Source organism: Lepisma saccharinum, chromosome 6 (genome assembly GCF_977018435.1).
Source record: "Lepisma saccharinum chromosome 6, izLepSacc3.1, whole genome shotgun sequence".
Classification (NCBI taxonomy): domain Eukaryota; kingdom Metazoa; phylum Arthropoda; class Insecta; order Zygentoma; family Lepismatidae; genus Lepisma; species Lepisma saccharinum.
This window is the reverse complement of record NC_139234.1, coordinates 6,400,117-6,425,874: the sequence shown is the minus strand read 5'-3', so window position 1 is coordinate 6,425,874 and position 25,758 is coordinate 6,400,117. Positions and strand designations below refer to the sequence as shown.

The window sequence follows — 25,758 nt, the reverse complement described above, 5'->3', positions numbered from 1 at the left end:
CAACACAGCAGCAGCAGTGTTGAACTTCACCCTCGGAGCAAAATCACCAGTCGACGGTTGTCAGTGGAGGCACAGACTACAAAACTGTACATACGCAGGACTTCTAGGTCACTTAGTGTACAACCGCGCCGACGTTAGGTTTGCGAACTACTTCGCTATCCCAGAATACTCGGCAGACGTTGACCATACAGTCTCTACAAGCGTCCAGTACATGATTTTCGCTGTTCCCAAAGCCCTGAAGATCCCTAACTGGACGAACATATTCCTTCCCTTCGAATATACTCTGTGGATATGCGTCTCTGTATTGATCATAGTCAGCTCAATTGCATTAAAGATCATGAGTGCGCTTGCACCAAGCCTCGAGCCAGTGCTGTTCCACGACAAAGGCTTTCCTTGCCTCTATTTGTGGGCAACCCATCTCTCAGCATCAGTGAACAATCTACCAGCGTCAAAAGCTTTGAAGATCTTCACCTGTCTGGTGTCTTCGCAGTGATTCTGGTAGGAGATGTTCTTTGTGTATTGGTATTTGTGTCAGAATTAGTCTACCACCAATTAAAATAAAAAGGCAAGACTAACGTAGTATCTTCATAGACAAACGTTTTTTATTTGTGTACTGTGCTTTTTGAAAAATGTGTGTATCGTTAACTCATTTTGAACATGTTTTTAGTCAATTACATTAAGCTAGCATATAATATGGAAACACTGAGTCAGTTAGAATTGCTAGGGCAGTTATGTTGTTGTTGATTTGGTGTTTTAAGTCCACTTTATGCACAGTAAGGCTAATCGGGACTGGACCTACAGTTTAAAGTGGGATCCGAACCACTTGTGCCTCCACCGGGTATCGAACTCGGGACCCCTTGATTACAAGGCGACGACGCTACCACTGCGCCATCGGGGAGGCCACTAGGGCAGTTATGTATTATACTGGGATTAAGATATAGTGACCAATGTAACGTTCTAGATTAGTGTGTGTGTCATTGTATACGTCAATTTATGGATTAACCGGAACTCTCAGCAAGTTGCAATCAAGGGGTTCCGAGTTTGATATCCGGTGGAGCTATGTAGTAGCTCGGATCTTACTTTAAACTGTAGGCCCTGTATCCATAAAGGGGACTTATACTTGTTTATTCCACTATTGCATCACTGTCGTCGTCGTCGTAATCAAGCAATATGCTTCAGAGTAACCTAAAATAACCAACATAGAAATTGGAAGATGTTCATATTGTTTCCCGGTTATTAAACATTCCTGCTCTACCAATTTAAGTATACAGGATGACAAGTATAGACGACACAGGTGAGTCGACCAATTCAAATGAACATCCATTCCTGGTGTGCGAATTGTAAGTGAAAAAATCAACCTCACAATTAATCCAATTTATTTGTTGTTGAAACTCAAAAGGCTGTACGTTTCCTAAAGGATCTGCTTTCTTGGTGACCGTACCTATGCCAGTACGACATTGTCTATGGCTTGAGCCAGAGCGGTGTATCTCTTGCGTATCAAGTGAGCCGATGCTTTGGGCTGCCTCTCCCTTGTGAATATGCCCTTCTTGTTACCAACAACCCTGCTGGTTGCTGAAACGAGACAAAAGTAGGCAACATGAATGATCTGAAACGGATTGAAAACTCAGAAGACACGGGCGAGAAAAATATGGAACTGGAGAAGAAATCACGTTCCAAACACAAAATCTATTGAATAAATTAGAAATACCATTACAATGAACTTCCAAATCCCAGTCATTCAGACAGACAGGAACTTGGCAATCAGTGTCAGACATTACTTAATCTCTTCCTGGTCATCAGCGGCGTAAACACGTAAACAGGCGAAAACCAGGAAGAGGTCTGATTCTGCATTTGCTTAGTAAAATCAATGAGAATAAATATCTGCGAGGAGAGAGATTGGGGTGAGTTCTAAGCTAGCAGTCAGAGGGTGCAGAAGTACGAGCTAAAACTCTATGAGAAAGGGAGGGAAGTCTGGGTTTTCAGACTGGCACTACAAACGGACAAATGTATTCGTGATTGAGAGGAGATCTGACAAAAGAGCACAGATACAGTACATTGAATGGAGGTACGAATAAACAATACACTAACAGTGTACCAGTGATTGGTTGACTTTGAAATCTCTATCCACTGCAGGATATATACGTACCTAGGTAGATAAATACAGGGTGTCCGGAATGGGACTGACGGTTTTTAAAAGTGTGTGGTTTTAATATGGGCAGAAATAGGGAAGAAAGAAAACATGCATTTTGAAGGAATACTCAAAAAGTTTTGTTCAACAAATTTTCATAGTTGTACGACTGCCGGTGACTGCGCTAGTATCGCCGAAACGAAAAATGGCGTCGGTACTCGAAAAGGTGCAATGCGTGTGGTGGTTTGCAGAGACAAAAAGTGTTGTTCAAGTACAACGAAACTTCCGACGTGTTTACCACAAGAATCCTTCATCACGCAACAGTATCCAGGCGTGGAAGGAACAATTTTTATCGGCAGGGTGTGTAGTGAAACCTCATCGTGGTCTGTCAGACGAACGGGTGGAGTCAATAAGAGAGTGTTTCACACGTAGCCCGAGGAAGTTAATTCGCGCAGCGAGCAGTCACTTGGGAATTCCAAAGTCAACTGTGCACGATGTGGTACATAAACAATTACGTTTGCGTGCGTATAAGTTGCAATTGTTGCAAGAAATTAAGCCTAACAACAAGCCAAAAAGATTAGAATTTGCCAATGAAATTCTACACAAGATTGATAATGACCATAATTTTCTATCGAACATTGTTTTCTCAGATGAAGCAACTTTTCACTTGTCTGGCTGTATTAACAGACACAATGTTAAGATATTGTGATCTGAGAATCCGCATGAGTATGTGGAACATTCCCGAGACAGTCCAAAATTGAATGTTTGGTGCGCTTTAACACTTAATGAAGTTATAGGCCCCTTCTTTTTCATTGAGAAAACCATAACAAGAAATGTGTTCCTAGACATGCTTCAAAACTTTGCAGTTCCCCAATTACAACATTTGCAACCTCAAGTGATTTTCCAATTGTATTGTGCCCCACCACATTGGAGCCTACAAGTGAGGGAGTATCTTGATACGGAATTTCCGGAACGTTGGATAGGCCGTGATGGGCCAATTAGGTGGCCAGCACGGTCCCCTGATGTAACCACTCTGGACTTTTTCCTGTGGGGGTATGTGAAAGACATTGTGCATTACGGTGAAAAGGTTCGTAACCTTGAAAACTGATGATCCGTATTCGGAATTCGATTGCTTTTGTCACCCCTCAGATGTTACAGAATACGTGGATAGAGATTGAATTTAGGCTGGATATTCTCCGAATCACAAATGGAGCTCACGTGGAGTTATACTGAGTTACAATGACTTGTAAGTAATACCAATAAAACTTTTTGAGTTTTCCTTCAAAATGCATGTTTTCTTTCTTCCCCATATCTAACCATATTAAAACCACACACTTTTAAAAACCGTCAGTCCCATTCCGGACACCCTGCATATTAAACCGGTTGCCACGAGAAGAGGTTTCAATTCTACAGAACTAACACAAGGAGCAAGAATGGAACCTGACTACTTACATTCGGCTGTTTGGAAGTCTGCGAAGTTCCACACCATCTCGCCGACAAAGAATCCCTTCTCTCTTAGTTTATCGAAAGCCTTGTGGTTCTCTGCTATCAGCTGAACCTGAAAATCTTCGGTCCACATGTGTGCTGGATTCTGCACGAAGGAAACAAAAGTCCACGTCACCCTTTGCTTTATCTACGTGCTTTCACACAGACCTCCAGTTACTGAAACGTGGGCTTTTTAACATGAGTCATGCCAAACATGCTGAGCAGGGGGCGGCTCAAGATAAAATTTTCACACACCTGGGCGAGGTGGATTTATTGGCGCCCACTCAACTTTGCACTTCCCATAAAACCTTGATCATGTTAAATATTTACTGTTTTAAATGAGGAAAATAATAGCCTTGGTTTTAAATACTTCAAGCATTTCAACCTCTGTATTCATTGTTTCGGGAGTCCCCAAAGTTATTGCTCCCTTATGCCTGCCAATCGATTGACTACACGCTTTAACTCGTTGAATGATGAAACCCAATTCAAGTTTCCTTTCTATCTATTATCTATTTATTCATTACTTTCATCTAGCTACATATTTCTATTGTATATCGACTTTCACTAAATTGATATTTATCCTCCATTTTATTTATATTATTTCATCTTGTTCTGCCATCTATGTTTCTTTTTCGACAATCCTTTCTTTCCATCTCTTGTTATTGAAATATCTGGTTTCTAATAACTCTTCTTGAAACAAATAGCCATGTCTATAGGTTTTGGCGCTGGTCATGGAGCACATGCCTGTTTGGCGCCGTCCCCTGATGCCTAGTCAGGGTGACAAGATGGCGGCGAGTGTGCCCATATTTTCACTTGTAACAACTACTGTACTTTGAAGATTGTGAGTCCTTGTGTCACAGAAGAATGAAATATTTAAGTTTAATGAGAAAGATATAACTACATATCTCACTCCACAAATGAGCACAAATAATTTCTTCGCAATAAATGAAATCAATAACGAGCATATTTCTATACCGAAGAGGCTCGCGTAAGTGTACTACACGATTCTAAATTACGACATTACAAGTTTCTTTACACAAAAAAAATTTACCTTGCGTTCGTCTTTGATGTGCAGCCAATACAGGAGTAAACAACGTATTATTATGATACATATTTCAGTTGGTTTTTATGGAACGAACATTTCCTGATCTTGATGTTTCCTAGCTAGTACGCCTGCCTCCGTGGCGGAGTGGTTAGAACATCGCGCTACGACGCCAGGGGTCCCGGGTTCGAATCCTGGCCTGGGCATGAGTGTTTGTGAGTGTCTATTCATAAATTTCATCATATCACCACTCATCCCCATCTTCGCAATTAGCCAAAAGTGACACAAAGGCTAAACAAACCAAATTAATCAATCAATTAATCGGAGCTAGTACGTTTGACAAGCCCCTGATGAGTCCGAGCTTGTAATAATGACAACTGCAGCAGGCCACTTACCGTGTGAATCCCAGACACTGCATCGCCCCCATACTCGGCTACCATGACTGGCTTGTTGAACTTCTCATTCCATTGTGTTGCCTCGTAGTCCATTTGCAGAGCTGTCACTTCAACATGTCCAGAGTCGCTGTACCACCCGTCGTAGCGGTTGAAGCATATCACGTCCACATACTGCACCTGCGTATGTGAAAGGAAAGACGGATCAGTTTTTTTAAAACCCTATTCAGTTTTAATTTACATAAAACCACAAATATATTCATAAGATAAACAGGAAGAAGGTGTTAGAGAGAGTGGAAAGGACAAGAGCGAATGAGGAGAAAAGAAGGAAGAGGAATGAAGAAAGAAAGGATAAGGAAATAGAGAGTTAGATAAGGAGTCCAACCACACGTGCCACATGAAAGGAAATGTTTATCAAAATCGCCTGTCAGGTGAAACAACAGTTGACAGAAGAAGGCCACCTGCTGGAACATCTGGAAAGGAATGTTCCAGATAAACAAATTTCTAATTATCTTGTGTCTGCAGAGAAGTTATTTTTGTTATATCGTCCTGTTTTTGGACCTTGTTACATTTGTACTTTGTGCAGAGTCTGAAGAAGACTGTGCTAGAAGGTTGAAACGTAACGATCAGTTTATGTTTTAAATTAAATAAATCCTGCCTTTGTCAGCATATTGAGTTTTTGGTCACAAATATATGTATGACTTGTGAAGGGAAATTTGGATGGAAAAGGGACTTTCCCCTATCTTTTATATCTGCTGTCCTCAGAAACGGAGCCGGAGGAGGAAAGGGTGTGAACAAGTCCCGTTCAATTTTACCACTCTTTCCTGCCTTTGCCGATGTCCACTTCTGTTGGGCCCCTAGCCACGTGGGCATCCAGGGGAACGAAGCAGCCGATGCTGCCGCCAAGTCTGCTGATGCAGATGGCGACGTTCTCGCCCACCTGCTGCCAGCTAGCGACCTGCCGAATGATTCTCGTTGTTGCCCTTTTGACACTTGGCAGGACGAGTGGGATGCGGAAAGGGGGAACAAGCTTCACGCTATTAAGCCAACATAGGTGCCTGGCGTTCTTCGTCCCGTCCCTCTCGTCGAGAAAAAGTTCTAACTCGACTGCGTATTGGACACAGCCGTCTATCCCATGGCAACTTGCTGCAAGGGCTGGACCCTCCGAATGTGTAGCGTTTAGTCATCCCTGTTGGGTGATGACAACAGTGTCTTATCAAATGTCTTTAAATTTTTGCGAAAAACTGATCTCTTCCACCGTCTGTGAGGAAGCTTTTAATACATTCTGAATTTTTAATGTGTTGTGCAGGTCTTTTTACAACCTTGCGCTTTCAATTCTTCCCAAGGGGCTTTTTACACCCCTTGTTTTAACGTTTTCAGTCAGAATTTTAGATAAGGGGATATTTCCCCGTATACATAGAAGGGTGCAAAATGTCCTTAAGTTCCGACGCACCCAAAACTTTGAATTCAATCAATCAATCAATTTCCAGTGAAGAAGAAAGACAAGGTCAACAAACACTCTTTTAGCACAAGAAAATGCATTTCTTGCTTTGTGTTTAGGAGTATGTTAAACGTGAGAGCCTCAAGAAAATATTTTCACCCTTAAATTTCCATTGTTCTGACCCTGTCGCTGGTTATCATCACTCAAAAATTGGCGATTCAACATATGCAAGAAAGTAAATTCTTTAGATTTTGTGGTAAAAATTGCAGGCGTTGCCATTCGCCAGGGGATGGTCTTTCCTTCTCCAATTCCTCCCATGCAACCAGGGCCATATCATCTTAGTGTTTCAGATGGTTTGTTTGTATTTTGATATTTACCATTGCGTTACTACGTTAACACACAAACACACATACTCACAGCATTAGGCAACAGGAATGAAACTCTTCAATTAAATTATCACTCGAAATTTTGCACAATTGAGGGGTCTAATGAGAGAGGGAGCTATGCCACTTTGACAAGAAATGGAAATAAATTGAGTTTTCTAAAGCATTGCGTTGAGTCATAATTTGTATAACAAAGAGTAATTTTTTTTTGCTGAACATATTTGTAAGTAAATTATTCAAAAGGAAAAATATGAATTTCAATATAAATACCATTTATTATGAATATGTATGGTATATTGTTGTAGTATACCCATGTGAAAAAATCAATCTAGCACATCAAATACTTTGAACAAGGCTTAAATACTTTTGCCTGAGTGTAAATCATGTTCACAGGGTTACATATGATCTACATAAAGACAACTTCATATGTGTTTTGGAGGATCTTCACTGTCCATTGTTTCTGTGGATTTTAGTTTTTGGTAAAGACCATGAAAAACTGGAGGAATATAAGGCATTATTGCCATGAGATCTTTTAACTTCAGGGCTGATATTAACAGTGGCGTAGCGTTATAGTACGCCCATACGCCCATACGCTCGGCGTTCCCTGATCTAAAATTTCAAAGATACGTAAATGCTGTTAATATAAAGTAAATCTTGACTAATATCATATATGTCTGACCTTCATGGCATTATAATAGCTATTTTTTGCGAACCGCTTGCAACGCTCCACTAACAACACTCGTTCCAGCATTTTTTTTTTAATGCCTTTCCTGCCTGGACGCCGGGCAGGTTCGGCGTAAAGAACTCTATATTCCTTGCTGTCTTTCTGGAGGGGAAGCTTGGATATCTACAGCACGCGGGCAAATGCTCTCTCTTACGCCAGCGTATGGAGCAGAGGGCTACGTGATTGGTTCATGTGACCCTTCCTGCTTTCTGAAGTAGACGACAGCGGTAGAATTCCTACCCGGTTCTTCGCGCTCGTCCCACTCGTGCTATGTGATGCTACAATAAGCAATATTGACTGACGTAACTTTACCAAACTCAAATATACCATTTCTTAATGACCATTGCATTGTATAATTTATCGCACGAACAGCGATGTGTATTAAAAACTAAAAGATCAACATAGTTTTTGTCAAATAATTTGGTGAAGTCCTCGTGGTAGAAGTTCATTCAGCCTGTGCCTGCTCTACCACTTAACCCGCAAAACTATTTTTATCATTATTATATCGTTAGTATTTAACTGCTTAATTTTGTGTCAATGGAAATATTTAGCATTAATTTGAAAACTCTTAACATCGAATGGTCTGTGGACAAAATTATTTTAAAATGTTTATCACCATTCCAAGATGCAATAAACAGTGGTCTGAATTACTAATCGGCAGGTGTTACGTCAGTAGAGTGTACGATAGTTGTATCATGCACCCACCTCCGTGTCATAGTGTTTTGCACAGCGCGCCAAGACGACAGAGGCCCCTGATTCGAATCCCGACGTAAGCATAGGTGTTCTTTGTGAGTGTCCCTTCTTCAACATCATCACTCATATTCGTATTCGCGATTAACCAAAAGTGGTAGAAAAGCGAAGTAAAATAAACCAAATCAATCAGTAGTTGGATCATCCACAACAATGACGTCTACTGTTCTGCAGAGGCGCTTGTGATTCAAGTAGGTTTTTAATGATTTGCGTCATGCAGAAATTTATTAAAAATGGTATAAAACACCAGAGTTCAAAACATTTGTGGCATAGTGAGGCATCTAATTTTCTAGCTAAAACATGCTTGGATGATGTTTTATTGAAAACCCAGCTGACTTCAAGCAAATAATACCTGTGGCGACTAATTTCATAAGAAAATTACGTATTAAGCAAAAAAGGGCCGACCCTTCCTTCGGACTTGGCGTTCCTACCCGAAATGTCCATGCTACGCCACTGGATATTAAATCTTGCACCGGTTACTGCAACACAACCTCTGCCACTCCTATTGCAGACACCATCAGTAAGTGGCATAGCTCCTTCTCTCACTCAAAATGCTGATGTGGACGTATTCAAGAACTCAGAAAATCTGCTGCAGAACAAGCGGGAGCTATGCCACATGGTTGTAGTTCACATGATAGATGACAGATGGTAGGAGAAGACTGAAAATGGCAAAAAATAAAATTTTCAAGATTTGTGGCATAGCTCCCTCTCTCACTAGACCCCTCAATTGTCCAGAGTCAACTAACGTGTTTAAATTCTTCGGAGAGATAAGATAGCAAGGTGAAACATGTGATTTTACACGTTTAACGTAACAATAGTTTCTGTATAATAATTGCCAAGAAACATAGTACATTAATTGAAAAGCAGGAAGAGTAGGATGAATATTGTTCCTGAAAATCAGTGACCCAAAATGTGGCACCATATTAGTAGCCGCGTTTTGAAATAGTTTCAAATATTTGAAAAAATCCTCTGTAACTTCACAGCACATAGTACAGAAATATCGACGTTTCTCAAGGTTATTGTATAATGCAACACTCCAAACCGAAGATGATGTGTACAGCCGCATTTCATTGTAAATTACACTAAATCGTAAATAAATCTTCACTGCCAACTCAAGAGGGCAAATGTGAAATGCTACATATAAATTTACAACGTAATTTGAAATTTTGCTTGTCAGACCAGTGAGGTGTAAAATAAAATATTGCTTGAATTATGCCTCAGAAGATTTATCTTGGCACCGCTGCCGCCACTCGGTGGTGTGTTGTCTGCTGTAAGGCTTTGTCAGCTATCACGTGATGCTTCCGCCCACTAAGAGAAGCGGTGGCGACATCACGTGCTTCCATCTCTGCCAGCCAGAGGTCGCCATTTCCTTTGCGAGGGAAATTTGAACACACTTCATTTTCATACATAGCGGAGGGGAAGGTTGACTTTTCATGTAAATGTATGGCCAATATTTAGGCACAAGGTGCTTGCATCTGTTAACAAAATTTCGACCTTCTAGTGTTGCCAGCTAAGGTCATATGCCCCTAAAATGACACTTTCTAATTTAATCCTTATATAATCGCTAGTCCCAAACCCATCAAATGCTGCACATGACTCATATTGGTCGCAAATGGCAAATTAACATGGCATCAGGCATCAGAAGGCTAATTATGATCCTTAAAAAAATTATTTTACATTTTTCTCACTGAAAAGAGCATTTCTAGAGACAAAAAAATAATGCTGACTTCCGCTAGTTATTTATTTAGAGAATTTTAGTGTGGAATAAACTAATAACGTTAAACATTGGAACATATCTCCATGGTTGAGGCTACATAATGCAGAAAACCTAGTGTAAATATCTCTTACGGTTTTCATGTTACAGGCGAAAAAAGTTTGGGTTGCGCGACTTTTGAAACAGTCTGTACATTTGGCGAAAACAAGCAGCCAACAGACGGCAGCCCACTTAGTGGCGGAACTGTACCAGATAAATCTTCTGACCTACATATTGCATTTTAGCATAATTTATTGCAGTTACATGCGCATAACTATAACATTACCTCTGCACTAACGTTTACTTCTGACCGAAGACATCATACTTATTAATGCGATTGCAGTGCACAGTAACTGACAGGCGACTACCAGAAACTGTTGTTTCTTACTTCATGTTTTAGGAGTGTAGAAGGCTGTGGTACAGTTCGATTTATAAGTATTACCCTCAAATTGTATATCACCATGTTCATCCTCTTCGTTCTATGCAATGAGTGCTTCAAGAATTAAAAGAAAACGCGAAACAACCCTCTGCACCAGAATCATAATAATTCATTTCTTAAAAAACACGTAGGATGGAAGAGAAAAATTAATGAATATAGTTATGGACAATTTGCCGATAATACTTGTGCATCCCACTGTATAATCACCCTCGTAGATAAGTGTGGGTAAAATGTCCATCACAATTTCCTTTAATTTTTCTGTTTCGTCACGCGAATTCTTGAACCTGCGTTACGGAAAGCCGAATTAATTAACATAGTAATGGATGGTTTGCCTAACACACAAATCAAAATTATGTTGTCTAACAATTAAAACTTACAGCTTTGTCGTTTGAATAACTTTGCGCCGTCACAAAAGTCACAGGCCTTGTTGGATCCAATGACCTAGTATGGTTGATTACAGCCCTATAAAGATAAAAAACAACATAAGAATAGGTTCTATAAGTGCATGGTAATTAATGCTTGTATCACAATTTGTAATTGTATCTAGTTTTCTTCTTCTCGAGACACACTTCAAACTTAAATTATGATACATTAAGAAGTAATTTAGAGTCTGTAGTAGCAGCCGTAGCTGATGTCGACCTCCATATAGAGAGTGGTCAGCGCTACGAGTTTTGGGGTTGCAGATTCGAATCCTGAATAAGACATTTATATTTGTGTTTTGAAACTTAAAAGACTGAAAACAAGAAAATCAAAGGATATCAAAGTTTTTCATTCAGTCGGTAGGCATCTGACTGACAAACTAATAGATAAGTGCATCACGTTATTATTATTATTTAGGATTAACCTCGGTACTTCAATTTTTTGAACACAATTTTGTGAAAAACCGGTTCAGTTGAAATGACAATGCTAGAAACGTAGGCTCGTTTACCTCACTTGCCGACAGAGACCACCACCGAACACATCTAAGAGTTTGTCATCTGGCGAGCAAATTGTGAACTACGTTCAGTTGCCTTACGTAACTGTTTATTGTCCTGTACACTCTTGTTTGTTGTCCCATAATAATTGTCCGATAGGCAAACTGTGACATTGGTGTATACAGAAGAAGAAAATTAAACGCGGGAATGAACCATACAACGTTATTACTCAAGGATCAGTACAAATTTGCCGATCAAGTATCCAAAAGAACATAAATAAAAAGTCACCATTTTGGCATACCGGACTATAATTATGGGACAGAGGGAGTATGTTATAATTGCACAGGAAGGATAAAGTGACAGGGCAAACGAACTTGAGAAATTAATTCAACATCGACGCTACGGGAAGACATCATGGACTGACATAAAACTGACTCACCCGAAGTAAGGACCTGCCTCCGTGTTCGCGGTCCTGGGTTCGTTGCTGACGGACCACATGACAACGCTGGGCCTGTTCTTGTCCCGCTTTATAAGCTCCTCCATCGCTCTTTTGTGGTTCGCGAGCAGTTCGTCGCCGAAATTACTGTAAAACCAATCGACAACAATAATAATTAAGTACACTTTTGATGGCTACTCCTTTAAGAGTGACAAGTACGAGGGTGGTTCAGCATGCTCCGCCTCTGACATAGAAGGAACCCTTGTAGGAAAACCAAATCACTGTCACTTTTCAACATAGCCCCCTGCAACATTAACACACTTTTCCAATCGGCCTTCCAGTGCTTCAATCCCAGCAGAAAAAAAATATTTTGGTTGGTCCTGCAACCAAGCATTCACAACATCCATAACCTCGGAATCACTGGCAAAATGTTTTCCACGAAGGTGTTTCTTCATGTTCGGGAACAGGTGGAAGTCACTGGGGGCCAGATCTGGAAAATAAGGGGCATGAGGGACAATTTCGAACCCTGCTGCATGAATTGCAGCCACCGCAACTTGGGAGGTGTGGGCGGGAGCATTGTCACAATGGAACAACACACCACGGGCCAACATTCCACGGCGTTTCTCCTTGATGACACAGTACGTAATTCTTCAATTAGGGTTGCAAAATAAACACCTGCGATTGTCTTTCCTTGTTGGAGATAATCTATCAAAATAATTCCTCCACATCCCAGAGCACAGATGCCATCACTTTGCCCTTTGATGGTTGAACCTTGAATTTCTTTGGGGGTGGAGAATGGGGATGTTTCCATTGCATGCTTTGGTGTTCACTTTCGGGATCGAAGTGGTGAACCCACGTTTCATCCATTGTAACAAATCTCTTCAGAAACTTTGGCTTGTCAGCCTTTATTGTCCGTAACAGGTCCTGACTTGTCACACAACGTGTCCTCTTTTGGTCGACCGTCAGCATTCTCGAGACCCAACGTGCAGAGATCTTTTTCATTAACAAATGATTATGAATAATTGAATGCACACTGCCAGTTGAGATGCCACATGTGTCTGCTATATGGCGGACAGTCACTCGCCGGTCTGCCAAAATCATGTCATGCACTTTTGTAATCATTTCTGGTGTGGTCACCGTTGCAAATGGGCCACCACCATGCTCATCTTCACAGGTATGCCTACCACATTTAAATTCAGGGCACCATCTCTTCACTAGGTCATATGAGGGGCTAGAGTCACCAAGAGTTCCCACCATATCTGCATGGATGTCTTTCGGTGTTAAATTTTTCTTGAGTAAATATTTTATCACTGCTCGGACCTCAGATTTTTCCATGTTTTTACATGTGGCTACACTTCTTACTGATCATCAACTTGTAACGAAAAGACAAATTGTTGTAAATTCTTGAAACTTTGTGGATATTAGTCTAAAGAATGAACAATGTTACATATAAAATTACAGGTCTCTACTATCACTGGAAATGGGCCAGGGGCGGAGCATGCTGAACCACCCTCGTAATAATCAAATATTTTTTCCGCGCATAAACCCTATCAAGTGTATTTTCCAGTTTTCTTGTGCAATCTTGAAACGTCTTGATTGGTTTAGCTCAAATGACTTTTTCTAAGGACTGCTTCAGTTTGAAGTTTTTGTGTTCCTGTACCAGTTTACTTGTACATTTGTATTTATTTGTATTATATATATTATATATATATATATATATATATATACACACACATACATACATACATACATACATACATACATACATACATACATACATATTTAGGTAATTATTAATTGTGCGAAATGAAATTGTGTGTAAAATATTAATTTTAAGCTGATATTCGTTTTCCAGTAGGAGCACTGCCTCCTTGACCCCCCCTCCCATTTTAAGGATGCTCTCGGATTAATCACCCGAGGCATCTAGCAGTTATAAAAATTATTAACTATGGTGGACACAAAATACTATAGTAGAATTTTTTATACCAACCAAGTTATAGCTGAAACGATGCCCTAATGAAAATGTAATCCAGAGAGAGAGAGAGATTTGAAAGTTGTTGAATTTAGAGCGCTGGCAATATAAGGCAGCATTGGCGATAAATATTAAAATCTTAAAAAAAAAAAAACTACCGTTGAATCACAGTTGTGTTTCTCAATTAGAAATCACTGTTCTTTAATCACTTAAGAATGACGATGGTGTCAATTACAAACAAGAGTGGTGATTCCTATTTATGAATCGTGGTGATTTTATGACGATCTTGTGATTTTTCTGGCATCACTATCGTGAACTAGTGTGATATATGAACATGGAAGTTGCAGAAAGAACACTCACTCCGTGTTAACGGCAGGGCACTCATCAATTATAGCAATTCCTTGTTCGTCAGCAAAGTCCATGATTTCTTCAGAGTAAGGGTAGTGCGAAGTTCGATAAGAATTAGCTGCAGTCCACTTGATTAGATTGTAATCCTTCACCACTAGAGTCAGGTCCAATCCTTTGCCACGAATCTGAAACGAGATTTTCTTTTTTTTACTCACTACAGAATGAATACATACAGGTCGGCTCATCTTGCGCTTCTAATCACTGCCTCATTATAATAGCCTGCGTCATATAATAGCTATATGACGTTATCAATGGTAGGCGAATCAAGTTACACGTACCTTGTGCTAATTCTTATCTGTACCTAACTTTGTAATATTGTGATGCGAGATCGCAATTTATTTAAGCAAATTATTGAAACAGGGAAGTTCTTACGTCGGAATCTTCGTGTCTCCCGAAGCCCCTGAAGTAGAAAGGTCGCCCGTTGATGAGGAACTCCGTGGGAGTCGAACTCACGGTCCTTATCCCAAATGGCAACCGGTACACGTCTGACTCCGTGTCGGGACTCTCCAGACGGACCTATGGGAGGAAAAATAAATGTTATCCGTGTCGTTTCTTAAGACTCAACCGATTGTCAACTCGCAATGTGGTGATTTCAGGAACACATTGAGATCAGATTAGTTTAAGTATTCGTGTCGTTACTGGATTCAAGTAGAAATTACGAGGGTAAGTCAGAAAATAAGGTTCCCTAAATAATACCTGATGTTCTGTTCACCAGTGTAGGTAGATTTAAGTGAAACTGACATTGCAAGCCGCTACAAATCAAAATCAAAGTTTCATCTCAGCCAAGAAGCAGCTCGATTGGAATAGAACATTGTTAGGGAACCTTACTTTATGGCTTCTCCTCGTATATTTATATTACGCGGCACGTCCAGAAAGACTGAAAGAAGCACAACTGACTCATGTCGGGCAACCTTGGATGCTGCCTGCATATCCTTACTGACACAGTATCCTTCCGCCAAAGAACTGGCGGCATAAGAGTATGACGAGGATATGCAAGAAATTGTCTCCCGGTGCAATAAATGCCTTATTGCCATGGGTGTTACGTAGAAAAATAGCTCAAGGTGTGTACTTTCAGAAGGTTTTGTTCAACTAACTTATTGCGTTTTTTTTTATTATCAAACAGGTACTACTTTCTGGACGTGCCTTGCTATTATGTTATTAAAGAGGATGTCACGGAGAGAGACAGTAATGAAGAGGGAGTCATGGAGAGACAGTGACGAAGATAAGAGAGAGATTGATTGAGTTGGTGTTTTAAGTCCACTTTATGCACAGTAAGGCTAATTGGGGCTGGACCTACAGTTTAAAGTGGGATCCGAACCACTCTGTGCCTCCACCAGGTATCGAACCCAGGACCTCTTGATTACAAGGCGACGACGCTACCAATGTGCCATCGGGAAGGCCGCATAGAGAGAGAGAGAGACCCCACTTGTACGTTATTTGCAAATATTAATTCTCCTTTTAAAAACAGTACTTTTTGTGAGGAAACCTTAACTCAAGTGGGGTAATTATTTTCCTAGTTACATCATCATCATAGACAACGTAGTACATTGAAAAGATTCTCTCTGGCTATCGACCAGATGAGTTGCAAAAAGGATTCCAAGCTTTCGAGAACTAACGTCATCCTCTTCTTCAGGGCAGAAGTGTGACGATGAGAGTGACGTTAGCTCTCGAAAGCTCTGAATCCTTTTTACAACTCACCTGGTAAAGCTTCAAGCCTTACTTCCCAAGTACGGTGCTTAACGTCGTATCTGTAGATATATTCCCCATTAAAAAAAAGGCCAATAAAATCGGTCACATTTACCTCCAATGTGTACAGATACCCAGGGTCATCGCTCATCAAGTATGGCCACCACAGCCTCGCGTTCTCAACCTCAATGTCTCCAGCTTCGCCAGTGGCTTCTCCCATAACCGTTCCGTTTCTGTCGAGGACTGAGACTGACACCGTCGGAACTCGAACCGAGGCTCCTGAGCTCACGTACGACACATCGTAGTGAACTATGCCTGTAAAGTTAAATCAGATAGGTTATGCAACAGGCTTATAATCGTGTTTGTGCAGGGTGTTTAAATAAAATGGACATGTTTTTGATGACCACTGTAATTTTTCCTGATGGTGTTGGCAACACTTAAAGCCCCTCTCATTTGTTTAACAAAACTACACAATTTATCAAACTTAGACTGGTGGAATGAATTGCAATATTCAGTTCATGTTATGGAATTTTATGAAAATCGCTGTTTAGTGTCGCCTATAATTTATAATTGTATATGGCGTCGCCAGAAAGTTTTGTAGGGGAGTCGGGCCATAAAACTTGAATAATATTAAATAATATTATTTTTTTGTTATAAACGAATAAAATAAACCAACTTTATTTCATATGTATTATTATTATTATTATTATTATTATTATTATTATATTCTTGGGAATACACTTCTAGTCGATCCACCAGATGGGTGAATATTCAACACTGCTGGTTTTCATTATATTTTGCATTTCATACAGTCAATGAACTGATTGATTGAATTGTTGTTTTAAGTCTACTTTATGCACAGATAGGCTAATCGGGACTGGACCTACAGTTTCAAGTGGGATCCGACAGTCAATGAACTGAAATGCATAGTTATTGTATTTTGTTATCAACTTTCACACAGAAAAATCTGTAAAAGTTAGGGGCAATTTGTAGTAATCACATAAACTCTAACTTTGGGATTTTTTTAAAACTGTGGAGACATTTATTCTTTGGATTGTATGATGGAATATGAAATAAAAAATTACTTCGTGCCTGCATTTTAACTTTTTTTTCCATCGCTTGCAATATTTACTTTGGTCGTTCTGTTCGAATAGTAACTGAACTCTACTTCTGTTTTTAACAATAAAAATAACAAGCCTTCTGCTTTTTTTTGTTACTTGTACCTTTTTTTGTGATCAACCTGTTCTATAGCTACCTGACGCCCTCGACACATTCCCTACCAAAGGGTAGGCCACTTTAATGGCCCACTTTCGTTACAAAGCTAATTTTACACTTCCTAAAAACCGAAATTACACCTTCTCCTCAGGTGGAATATTCTGGATAAAACCCAGAAGTAAACAAACCCGTCGAGTCCTGAATGTCCGTCGTGATGGTGACGTCATCCACGTAGGTTTCCGGCGTCGTGTAGAGAATCACCGATCGGTGTATGCCAGCGTAGTTGAAGAAGTCAAAAGTGTAGCTCTGGATGACGTAACCAGGAGGATATCTGAAGCGAAATTTTTACACCTTCATTTAAGCATAGTGGTTATTATCCATGAGAAAAAAATACTTGTATTATTGGTGTTCATTAGGATTTCTTTTAATGTTTCGGAATACACGAAGAATTAGAAATCATTTATCATAATTGATGCGCCCGTTTCGGATAAACACAATTTCGGATAATACGAAATATATTGTGTCAAACACATCCTGTACATTAAAAAATGCAGTGAATATGACACAAGAAACAAGAACATAATGTTATTATTACAGTTACAATTAAGTTACAAATATAGTTTGTCTACGCTAAATATTGATTCTAAGGACAAAAATGTTTTGTGTATTTAGAATTTATTTAAATTTCGGATAAACGAGTTTTTACTAATTATATGTTTCAAATTGATATATATAAACATTAATATTAAAATTAAAAACAAATCACTAGAGTAACACATACCGGGTGGCCAGAATTAAAGTTACCCAATTCAGAGCCCTCTGTAGCCTGTTTGAGGCATCGTAGAACTCTGAAATTTGGTGAATTCACTATGCAGCCCATGGATAGCGATAAAAAAGTTCAATTTTCTGCCACTAGGTTGAAATGTGGCGCTGTACTTCCATGATGGGTTGTAATAATGACGTAAACTGCTCCAATTGGTTATGGGTTTGCCTTTACCTTGCAATCTTGCAATAAACGAGAGATTATTTTCTCGCAACTTCCAGCCACTAAAAATGTCTTTCTAATCAATAACTCAGCTAAATCACTTAACGTGATTATTTGTGTACAACCCATCATGGAAGTACAGCGCCACATTTCAACCTGGTGGTGGCAAATTGAACTTTTTTTCTATATCGCCATCCTCTTCCCCATGGTCTGCATAGTGGATTCACCAAATTTCAGAGTTCTACGATGCCTGAAACAGGCTACAGAGGGCTCTGAGTTGGGTAACTTTAATTCTGGCCACCCGATACCTATCCAGAATGAGCAAAATATTGTTATTTTTAATTTCCCTGATTTTTCAAGTTTTCAAATGAAATTCCCTGACTTTTTCAGTTAGAGGTCAATTCCCTTTCCAGCCGTAGATTAATTTCTTTGACTTTTCTACCAATAGGTCAATATACCTTACATTCTCAGGAGTGCTTGTTAAGTAAGAAACCTGTACCTATATAAATAGATAAACGCACGGTTGTAAAGCTCTTAGTATAGGAGAAGCTACTATTCTCACTCGCCTGTTAGGGTCGTCGTGACGTTGGAGCGTCCCCTGAGGGATGGTCTCGGGGGTGAGGGTGTTGTTGACAGCAACAGTAACTCTGTTGCTTCCTCCGTAGTTCAGAGACTCCGTGACGTCAGCTTCAAAGGGCAAATGGCCTCCGCTGTGGTACACGGCTTCCTTCCCGTTCACCCACTGTAAGAGCGCATGTTTGTGGTTAACACAGGGTGATTAGAAATAATCGACAGGGTTCGACTATGATATTCGAACCAGAAATAAAATAAAACTAGCCACAAAATATTACTCCGCAGAAGGTAGTTGTGGAACCTTACATAACAAGCTCTACAACTAAGAAAATATACTCATGGGCAAAATAACAACAATAACAACTAATTTATGTGAAATTAATTATTTCTTAAAGTCACGTGGATTTTGTTTACATTAACATCGTTCTTACAGTGGAAAATGTTTGTTCGTAGGGGTAATGAGCTTGAAATAAAATTTGTGATACACTCACAGCTGTGACCTTGGGCCATCATTATTTATCCCTTTCTTCAACATTTACTGGAATCTAAATCTGTGAAGCGATACCTTGTGTTCTTGCAGTCGGTATAAATTAAGGCTGCGATTTTAAGGATCGTGCAAAACTCAAGCTCCCTACTACCTCCCTGAGCACAGGATGCAAAACATTATCAACTTCCAAAGATATATTTTATCCTCAGTGGCTTAGGCCCGCATTGGACGGAAGCATTTTCTTTAATATTTTTGCTAGCATAAATGCTATGTAAATGCTTCCAAAAATCTTATAGCACATAGTATTTTACACGGAAGCATTTAATTTAATTTGCGATTGCAATATATAATAATACAAGCAGGAGAGACACGTCTACTTACACCATCTATGGTGAGTTCACGGTGTTCACAATTGAAACAACTAAAATATTCTTCCATACGTGTATAGTAAACGCTATAATGTATGTATTTAAGCAGCGCCATTGTTTTGTACCTAAAACCATTTAATAGGAAACCTTATTCCTCTTGGTTGAATAGTTATCGTGTTTTAAAAATTTGAAGTGATACGTTGTTTACATCTCACGCGGCCTCCATTACATATGCACTCGTGACCTAGAGCTCGCTTCTGATTGGTCACGTTACGAAAATAGAGCAAAGCCATATATTCCATGGTATCTGAAATCCCATAAGATAGTTCACTTTACACGGTAGCCTTTTGGTCATGGTATAAATGTTAAGAAAACGGCTAAGGAAAATGTTTTCGTCTGAAGCAGGTCTTAACGTACCACTTGTGTGTTGTAATGAGCGCTTCCGAAGCGAATGAATACACGTAGTCCGCTACTCCAGCTGCTTGGGACAAAGAACTCCCTGTCGTACCACACCCAGCCGATGTAGTCCCTCAGGGTGATGTTCTGGGTGATGTCGTTGTAGCTAGAGGGCACTGGCATCGGAATCACATCTCCAGTCTGCGCAAGAGATGAACAGCAAAGTTACTAACCAGAAGCAAAATCAAAGTAAAACTACACTTGTCACAGTATTTTCAGACATTGCCACAATGAAAGTTTGTTACAGTTAAGACAAAATTAGTATTTACTTAACCTATAAATTTAGGCCGTGTACATGAAATAAGGTTGCATTTTATGTTTCTAGTACATTGTAGAGTAAGAACCGAAAGATAAAACTATTGTTCTATACTCTTAAATTTGTTTTATATTACATCATTTCATTGTCTTGTGTAATAAAAATCCAGTGTCTTATATCTTCAATGGACGCCGCTGCACTTATGTATATAAGGGGTGTCTCAGAAATATTTTCGTTTTTGAATCCGCCCTCTGGGGCAATTCGCACATTACGGAGAATTGAGATAGATCGCAAAGTCTTGGCAACATTGTTAATATATAGTTGCCATGGAGCGTTTTACGGGGCAGAAACGTGCTTTTTTGTGTTCGTGCGTTTTATAAAAATAATGGTTCTTATGTTGTTGTGCGTCGTTTGTACCGGCATCATTATAACCTGGCAGGAATTAGAAACGTCCCAAGCGCAAATTTAATTAAATATTGGGTGAGAAAGTTTGAAAACACTGGAAGCACTATGACGAGTAAACCGTCCAAGGTCATGGAGATCGAACAGGAACGTTGATCGTGTGCCCCAGTCTGTTAGTGAGGATCCTCACCAATCGTTAAGACTGCGTGCGTTAACATGAATTTGTACAATACTCTTTTCCACAAATTAAAATTTAATGTTTAAGCTTTCTTTTGGTAATAAATTTATGTTTATACAAAAAAATTATTTATTTCAGTAGTTTTAAAAACGAAAATATTTCTGAGACACCCCTTATTATATGCGCCCTCAAAATCTTATAATATTTAATATACAGTCACGGACATTAAAAATGGGACACCTAGATTCTTTGCAAGGCGACTTGTAAAATCCTAAAACGATTTTAATAGCAATTTTTCAATTGCATCTTCTATCACTGAACACACACAACGCCTTGCAGGGAAAGCAAGTATTTCAGAATCATTGTTGTCCCATTGTTATTGCCGATGAACGCTGACTGTACATGCAACACTACCTCTCACTGTCTAAAGTTCTGAAAAATTCTCAGTTCTATGAGTTCTCAATCAATTTTAGAACCTGAGATCCTAATTTAAGCAAAAACAGTAAAGCGATCAAATTTACATACAAAAATACTATTTTAGTATGGAATGAAATAAACAGATGCGTCTAAGAAGGAAACAGTCTTAATTCGTTAAAATTCGAGTGAAGTCATTTTCGAGAATTTCTAAAACCATGGGAAGGTGGGTAGTTATAATATTGACGTGAAGGGGATAGTGTAGTATATTTAGACGCCAAGGAGAGTGGTTATCCAGCTTTAGATTAATATCCCAGTAAACAAAGGACTAAAATTCGTTCACCTCGGGGGAAAAAAAACAGGAGAAAGATTAATTTTGACAGGTTCTTGAGCCATAACGCATTCCTTAAAAGTTCCTCCTTCCTTCATTTCTTGCTTCGCCCCCCTAATACCAAAATGGCGCCTAGTAGCATATTGACTTCTTAAAATCTATATTATTCATTTTATCATCTAAACCTTTTTCAAGGAAATATTTTCCAATTTCGCATATTCATTTATTAATTTCCTGGATGATGCTAAATGAAAATTTTGAACCACTCTTTTGAAAGATCCTTGTTAATTTGTAAACGATTGTACATATTGAAAAAATATTATTATATAATTATTATGTTACTGTTGAGTGATCATCCTCCCTTAATCCTTAAATGATTACGTTTGTCCATGATTTGTGATATGCGTGGATATTAGGGATGGCCAGATCCGGATCCGGCAGGATCCGGATCCAGAATTTTCGGATCCGGATCCGTTTTGCCATCCCACATGCGCTTCTTTGGAAAGTAAGAATGTGCTTACAACATATTGTTACCTGCTAATATATATATATATATATATATAATATAAATACATACACACATATATATATAGTGTGTGTGTGCGCGTGCGCGATTTGTAATTAATTAATACACTTACAAGGGAGGTCTAAGTCTCCCCCTCCGATTTCCATGAAACTTGGCAGGTGTATAGAGGCCCCCCTTCCTCAAATGTCAAGATGAGGAGAAATTGAAGTGGGGATCTGACCCCGAAACGACGTAAATATGGCATAGGAAGAAATAGGGGGCATAGGGCCTCTCTATACACCTGTCAAATTTCATGGAAATCGGAGGGGGACACAGGGGTCAGATGATTCCCTCGTCAATTTGTACTCATCCTGACATTTGAGGCTGGTTTTGTCCCCTAAAACAGTTTTTTAGCCGAAACAAAAAAAAAACAAGGATTTCTTACTTTGGGCCCCTCTATACACTTGCGAAGTTTCATGAAAATCGGAGGGGGACACAGGGGTCAGATCCTTACTTCAATTTGTCCTCATCTTGACAATTGAGTTGGTTTTGCCCTGTAAAACTGTTTTTTAGCTGAAACAAAAAAAACACGTATTTCTTCCTTTGGGCCCGACTATACACACACCTACCAAGTTTCATGGAAATCGGAGGGGGACACAGGGGTCAGATCCCCACTTCAATTTGTCCTCATCTTGACAATTGAGTTGGTTTTGCCCTGTAAAACTGTTTTTTAGCTGAAACAAAAAAAACACGTATTTCTTCATTTGGGCTCGTTTATACACACACCTGCCAAGTTTCATGGAAATCGGAGGGGGACACAGGGGTCAGATCCTCACTTCAATTTGTCCTCATCTTGACATTTGAGAAGGTTTTGCCCCCTAAAACCGTTTTTTAGCTGAAACAAAAAAAAACACGTATTTCTTCCTTTGGGCCCGACTATACGGTGTCGGGAAAAATGCGCCCGGGAAAAGTGCGCTCTCGCAATGAAAGTGGGAAAAATGCGCACTCCCAAGAGTAACCACAATGAAAAGTGGGAAAAATGCGCCCAGCACACACTACCTTCACCAATATGATAATATGTTGATTATAACAACTTTTATCCAGCTTCCCCTCACACTTAACACAGGCTTGGGGCTGTCAGGAAAGAGAAAAGAGCTCCAAAAACGAGGATTCTCTGCTCGTCTCCTTCATCTACCTATGCCAGAGATGGGTTGGTAATGACTACTGATTCATTGGAAAGCTTACCAGGTGTGCGATTGAAGCAAACAAATTAACAGAGTTAGATAACCGGGAATTCCAACCCTTCAATGTGCAACGTGCCACCACTCGTAACTCCAGGGTATGGAGATCCGAATTGGCAACACACCGCTCCTTGCTCCGGCTGGTCAGTTGGGAGCACCAGTTCTCACCCAGGGATCGGGATTAAGACGATCCACCCTTCCTCCAGGAAGGAAACCACCGAATTGCGACACGTGATAGTAAATACAATTCAAAATACTTTATAATTAAAATGTCCAAAATCTTTAATCACAAATCGCGCACGTACATACTGATTCGCACAAGTTAAAAGTTATAATTTGTTGGATCATGCACGCTCGCAGGCAATGATAAGCAATTTATTTAACACGAGAATCCGCGCACCGCCTTCACAGTTAATAGCAAGACCTCAACTGCTACCTCAAGCGCGAGGAGCAGCATAACAGATTGTTCTAACTTACAATACAAACTCATAACATAAAATAACACAAGAAAAACTGATAATTTATATAACACATCAATGTTAATTAGCGATAGTAAGCTAAAGTTCAGGTTGGCAACAATTAAAAATGCCAACGTGGAAGTTTTTACATCGCCAAGAACACGAAGCGTGGTTCCCCCCACTCCTAACATAAACAGCCAATAGGAATACGATATTTTATTGAAAACGAGGGAGAAATACTTTGCTATAATATTACAATGTTAAACTATATAGAAATAACTAAACTGATTGTATCAAATAAATCATATTTGCCCTTGCACATAAAAAAGTGATTAAATAGAGATTTAGTTTATAACGAAGACAAATTACTTCAATCTTGTACACTGTTGAACAAAAATCGATATTAAGAAGAAATGTATTTAACTTGTGCTTAAATAACAAAATTTGCGTGAAAGATAGAAATAATCCTAGCCATTTTGGATTTGAAAAACAATGAAAACGTTGCATATATTATTTGGGATAATTATTAGTCTATAAATTCTGAATAAATATTGCAAAAATACGCGAATAATATAAGATAAAACGTAAATATATACATGAATTATGAAAACAATTAAGTATAAATAATTTAATCGAAGTTCTTAACTTGAAAGTATACGGATAAGATAAATGCCAATATACAACTGAAATCTGCCTAACATGGCGGTCGTTAGAAATGGATTAGTTGGTGAAGGTCATGTGTGCTGGGCGCATTTTTCCCACTTTCTAATGTAGTTACTCTTGGCAGGGCGCATTTTTCCCACTTTTATTGCGAGAGCGCATTTTTCCCGGGCGCATTTTTCCCGGATTCGACTATACACCTGCCAAGTTTCGTGGAAATCGGAGGGGGACACTTAGATAACCTCCCTTGTTAGTCTTACACTTTGTAATTATATAACACTGCATATATTATAATGTTTTATTTTAATTTGTAAAACTGCAACTGTAGAACAATTATATAATTTTGTATAACATTTCTATCTTGTTATATGTGTTAAAGGTTTCATCCTGGAATGGAATGTCTCACATTTATGTGTGTTTTCATTTCCAATACATTCGAATGAATACATATTCGTTTCAATGGCATTTACAAAATCACCTCTGACATTTTATGTTAAACAAGTAAGATTATTTTTGTGCACCAGTGTGTTAGCCGATGCGTAGCAAAGTATTTTAGGAACAACACTTGAAAAAAATTCTTGTAGGACTAACTAATGAAAAATTTCTTTGTAATCGAAGATCATAATACCTTTTAAGGTGTGGTAATATTATAATGGGATTGAGATACGAAACTCTCGGATCCGGATCCGAAATTTTCGGATCCGGATTCAGATCTGGAACTTTCGGATCCGGATCCAGATCCGTAACTTTTGGATCCGGATCCGGGTCCGAATGGATCCGGATTTTTCGGATCCGGATCCGTTTGGCCATCCCTAGTGGATATATGTGTGAGAATGAGAGAGTTTGCTTTGACTCACCGATCGTAAGCTGCTTGAAAACCACCCCTGGTCAAAACCAATGTCCTGATCGCTGGCAGGAGAGGTCCTAAAGTCCCAGATCCCATCCAACTTCTTCACTTCCCTTGATTCTGACTCTCTCGGATAGAGGGAACCACCATCGACGTCAACAGCGCACACGCAGAATAACAGCAAGAGTGCTATCGAGTGAACCATGATCTAGCGACAAGCGATCTATAAAATAAATTTTATTGTCGTGACAAACAATTGTGTCAAAAAGCAAAGAAATTCGGTATATTAAAGTCTGTTTTAGACAGACGCATTCACTTTTAGTATTCTTACTAAGGGAAATGTTACGTAAATGCTTCAGAAAATCTTGTAACAATATTTACAGCAGCAGGCACAACTTTACACATAAGCTTTTACAATTTCGCGCAAGA

At 39.3% G+C, this 25,758-nt stretch overlaps 1 protein-coding gene across 2 annotated transcripts in view; it reads right to left on the bottom strand.

Annotated features, from left to right (window-relative positions):
* Positions 1 to 1,376: 1,376 nt before the first annotated feature.
* Positions 1,377 to 25,758, bottom strand: part of LOC145988527 (beta-glucuronidase-like) — a 33,301-nt gene continuing 8,919 nt past the window's right edge. For both annotated transcript variants that reach the window (XM_083123426.1, XM_083123425.1), the window contains exons 2-13: positions 25,340 to 25,552; positions 19,999 to 20,178; positions 18,720 to 18,895; positions 17,357 to 17,499; positions 16,069 to 16,268; positions 14,640 to 14,783; positions 14,220 to 14,392; positions 11,891 to 12,034; positions 10,915 to 10,999; positions 5,051 to 5,227; positions 3,581 to 3,719; positions 1,377 to 1,572 (exon numbers count right to left, since the gene is read on the bottom strand). In XM_083123426.1, coding sequence (XP_082979552.1) covers positions 1,442 to 1,572; positions 3,581 to 3,719; positions 5,051 to 5,227; positions 10,915 to 10,999; positions 11,891 to 12,034; positions 14,220 to 14,392; positions 14,640 to 14,783; positions 16,069 to 16,268; positions 17,357 to 17,499; positions 18,720 to 18,895; positions 19,999 to 20,178; positions 25,340 to 25,534 — 1,887 coding nt within the window. In that variant the 5' untranslated portion in view covers positions 25,535 to 25,552 and the 3' untranslated portion in view covers positions 1,377 to 1,441. The remainder of the gene's footprint in view (positions 1,573 to 3,580; positions 3,720 to 5,050; positions 5,228 to 10,914; positions 11,000 to 11,890; positions 12,035 to 14,219; positions 14,393 to 14,639; positions 14,784 to 16,068; positions 16,269 to 17,356; positions 17,500 to 18,719; positions 18,896 to 19,998; positions 20,179 to 25,339; positions 25,553 to 25,758) is intronic.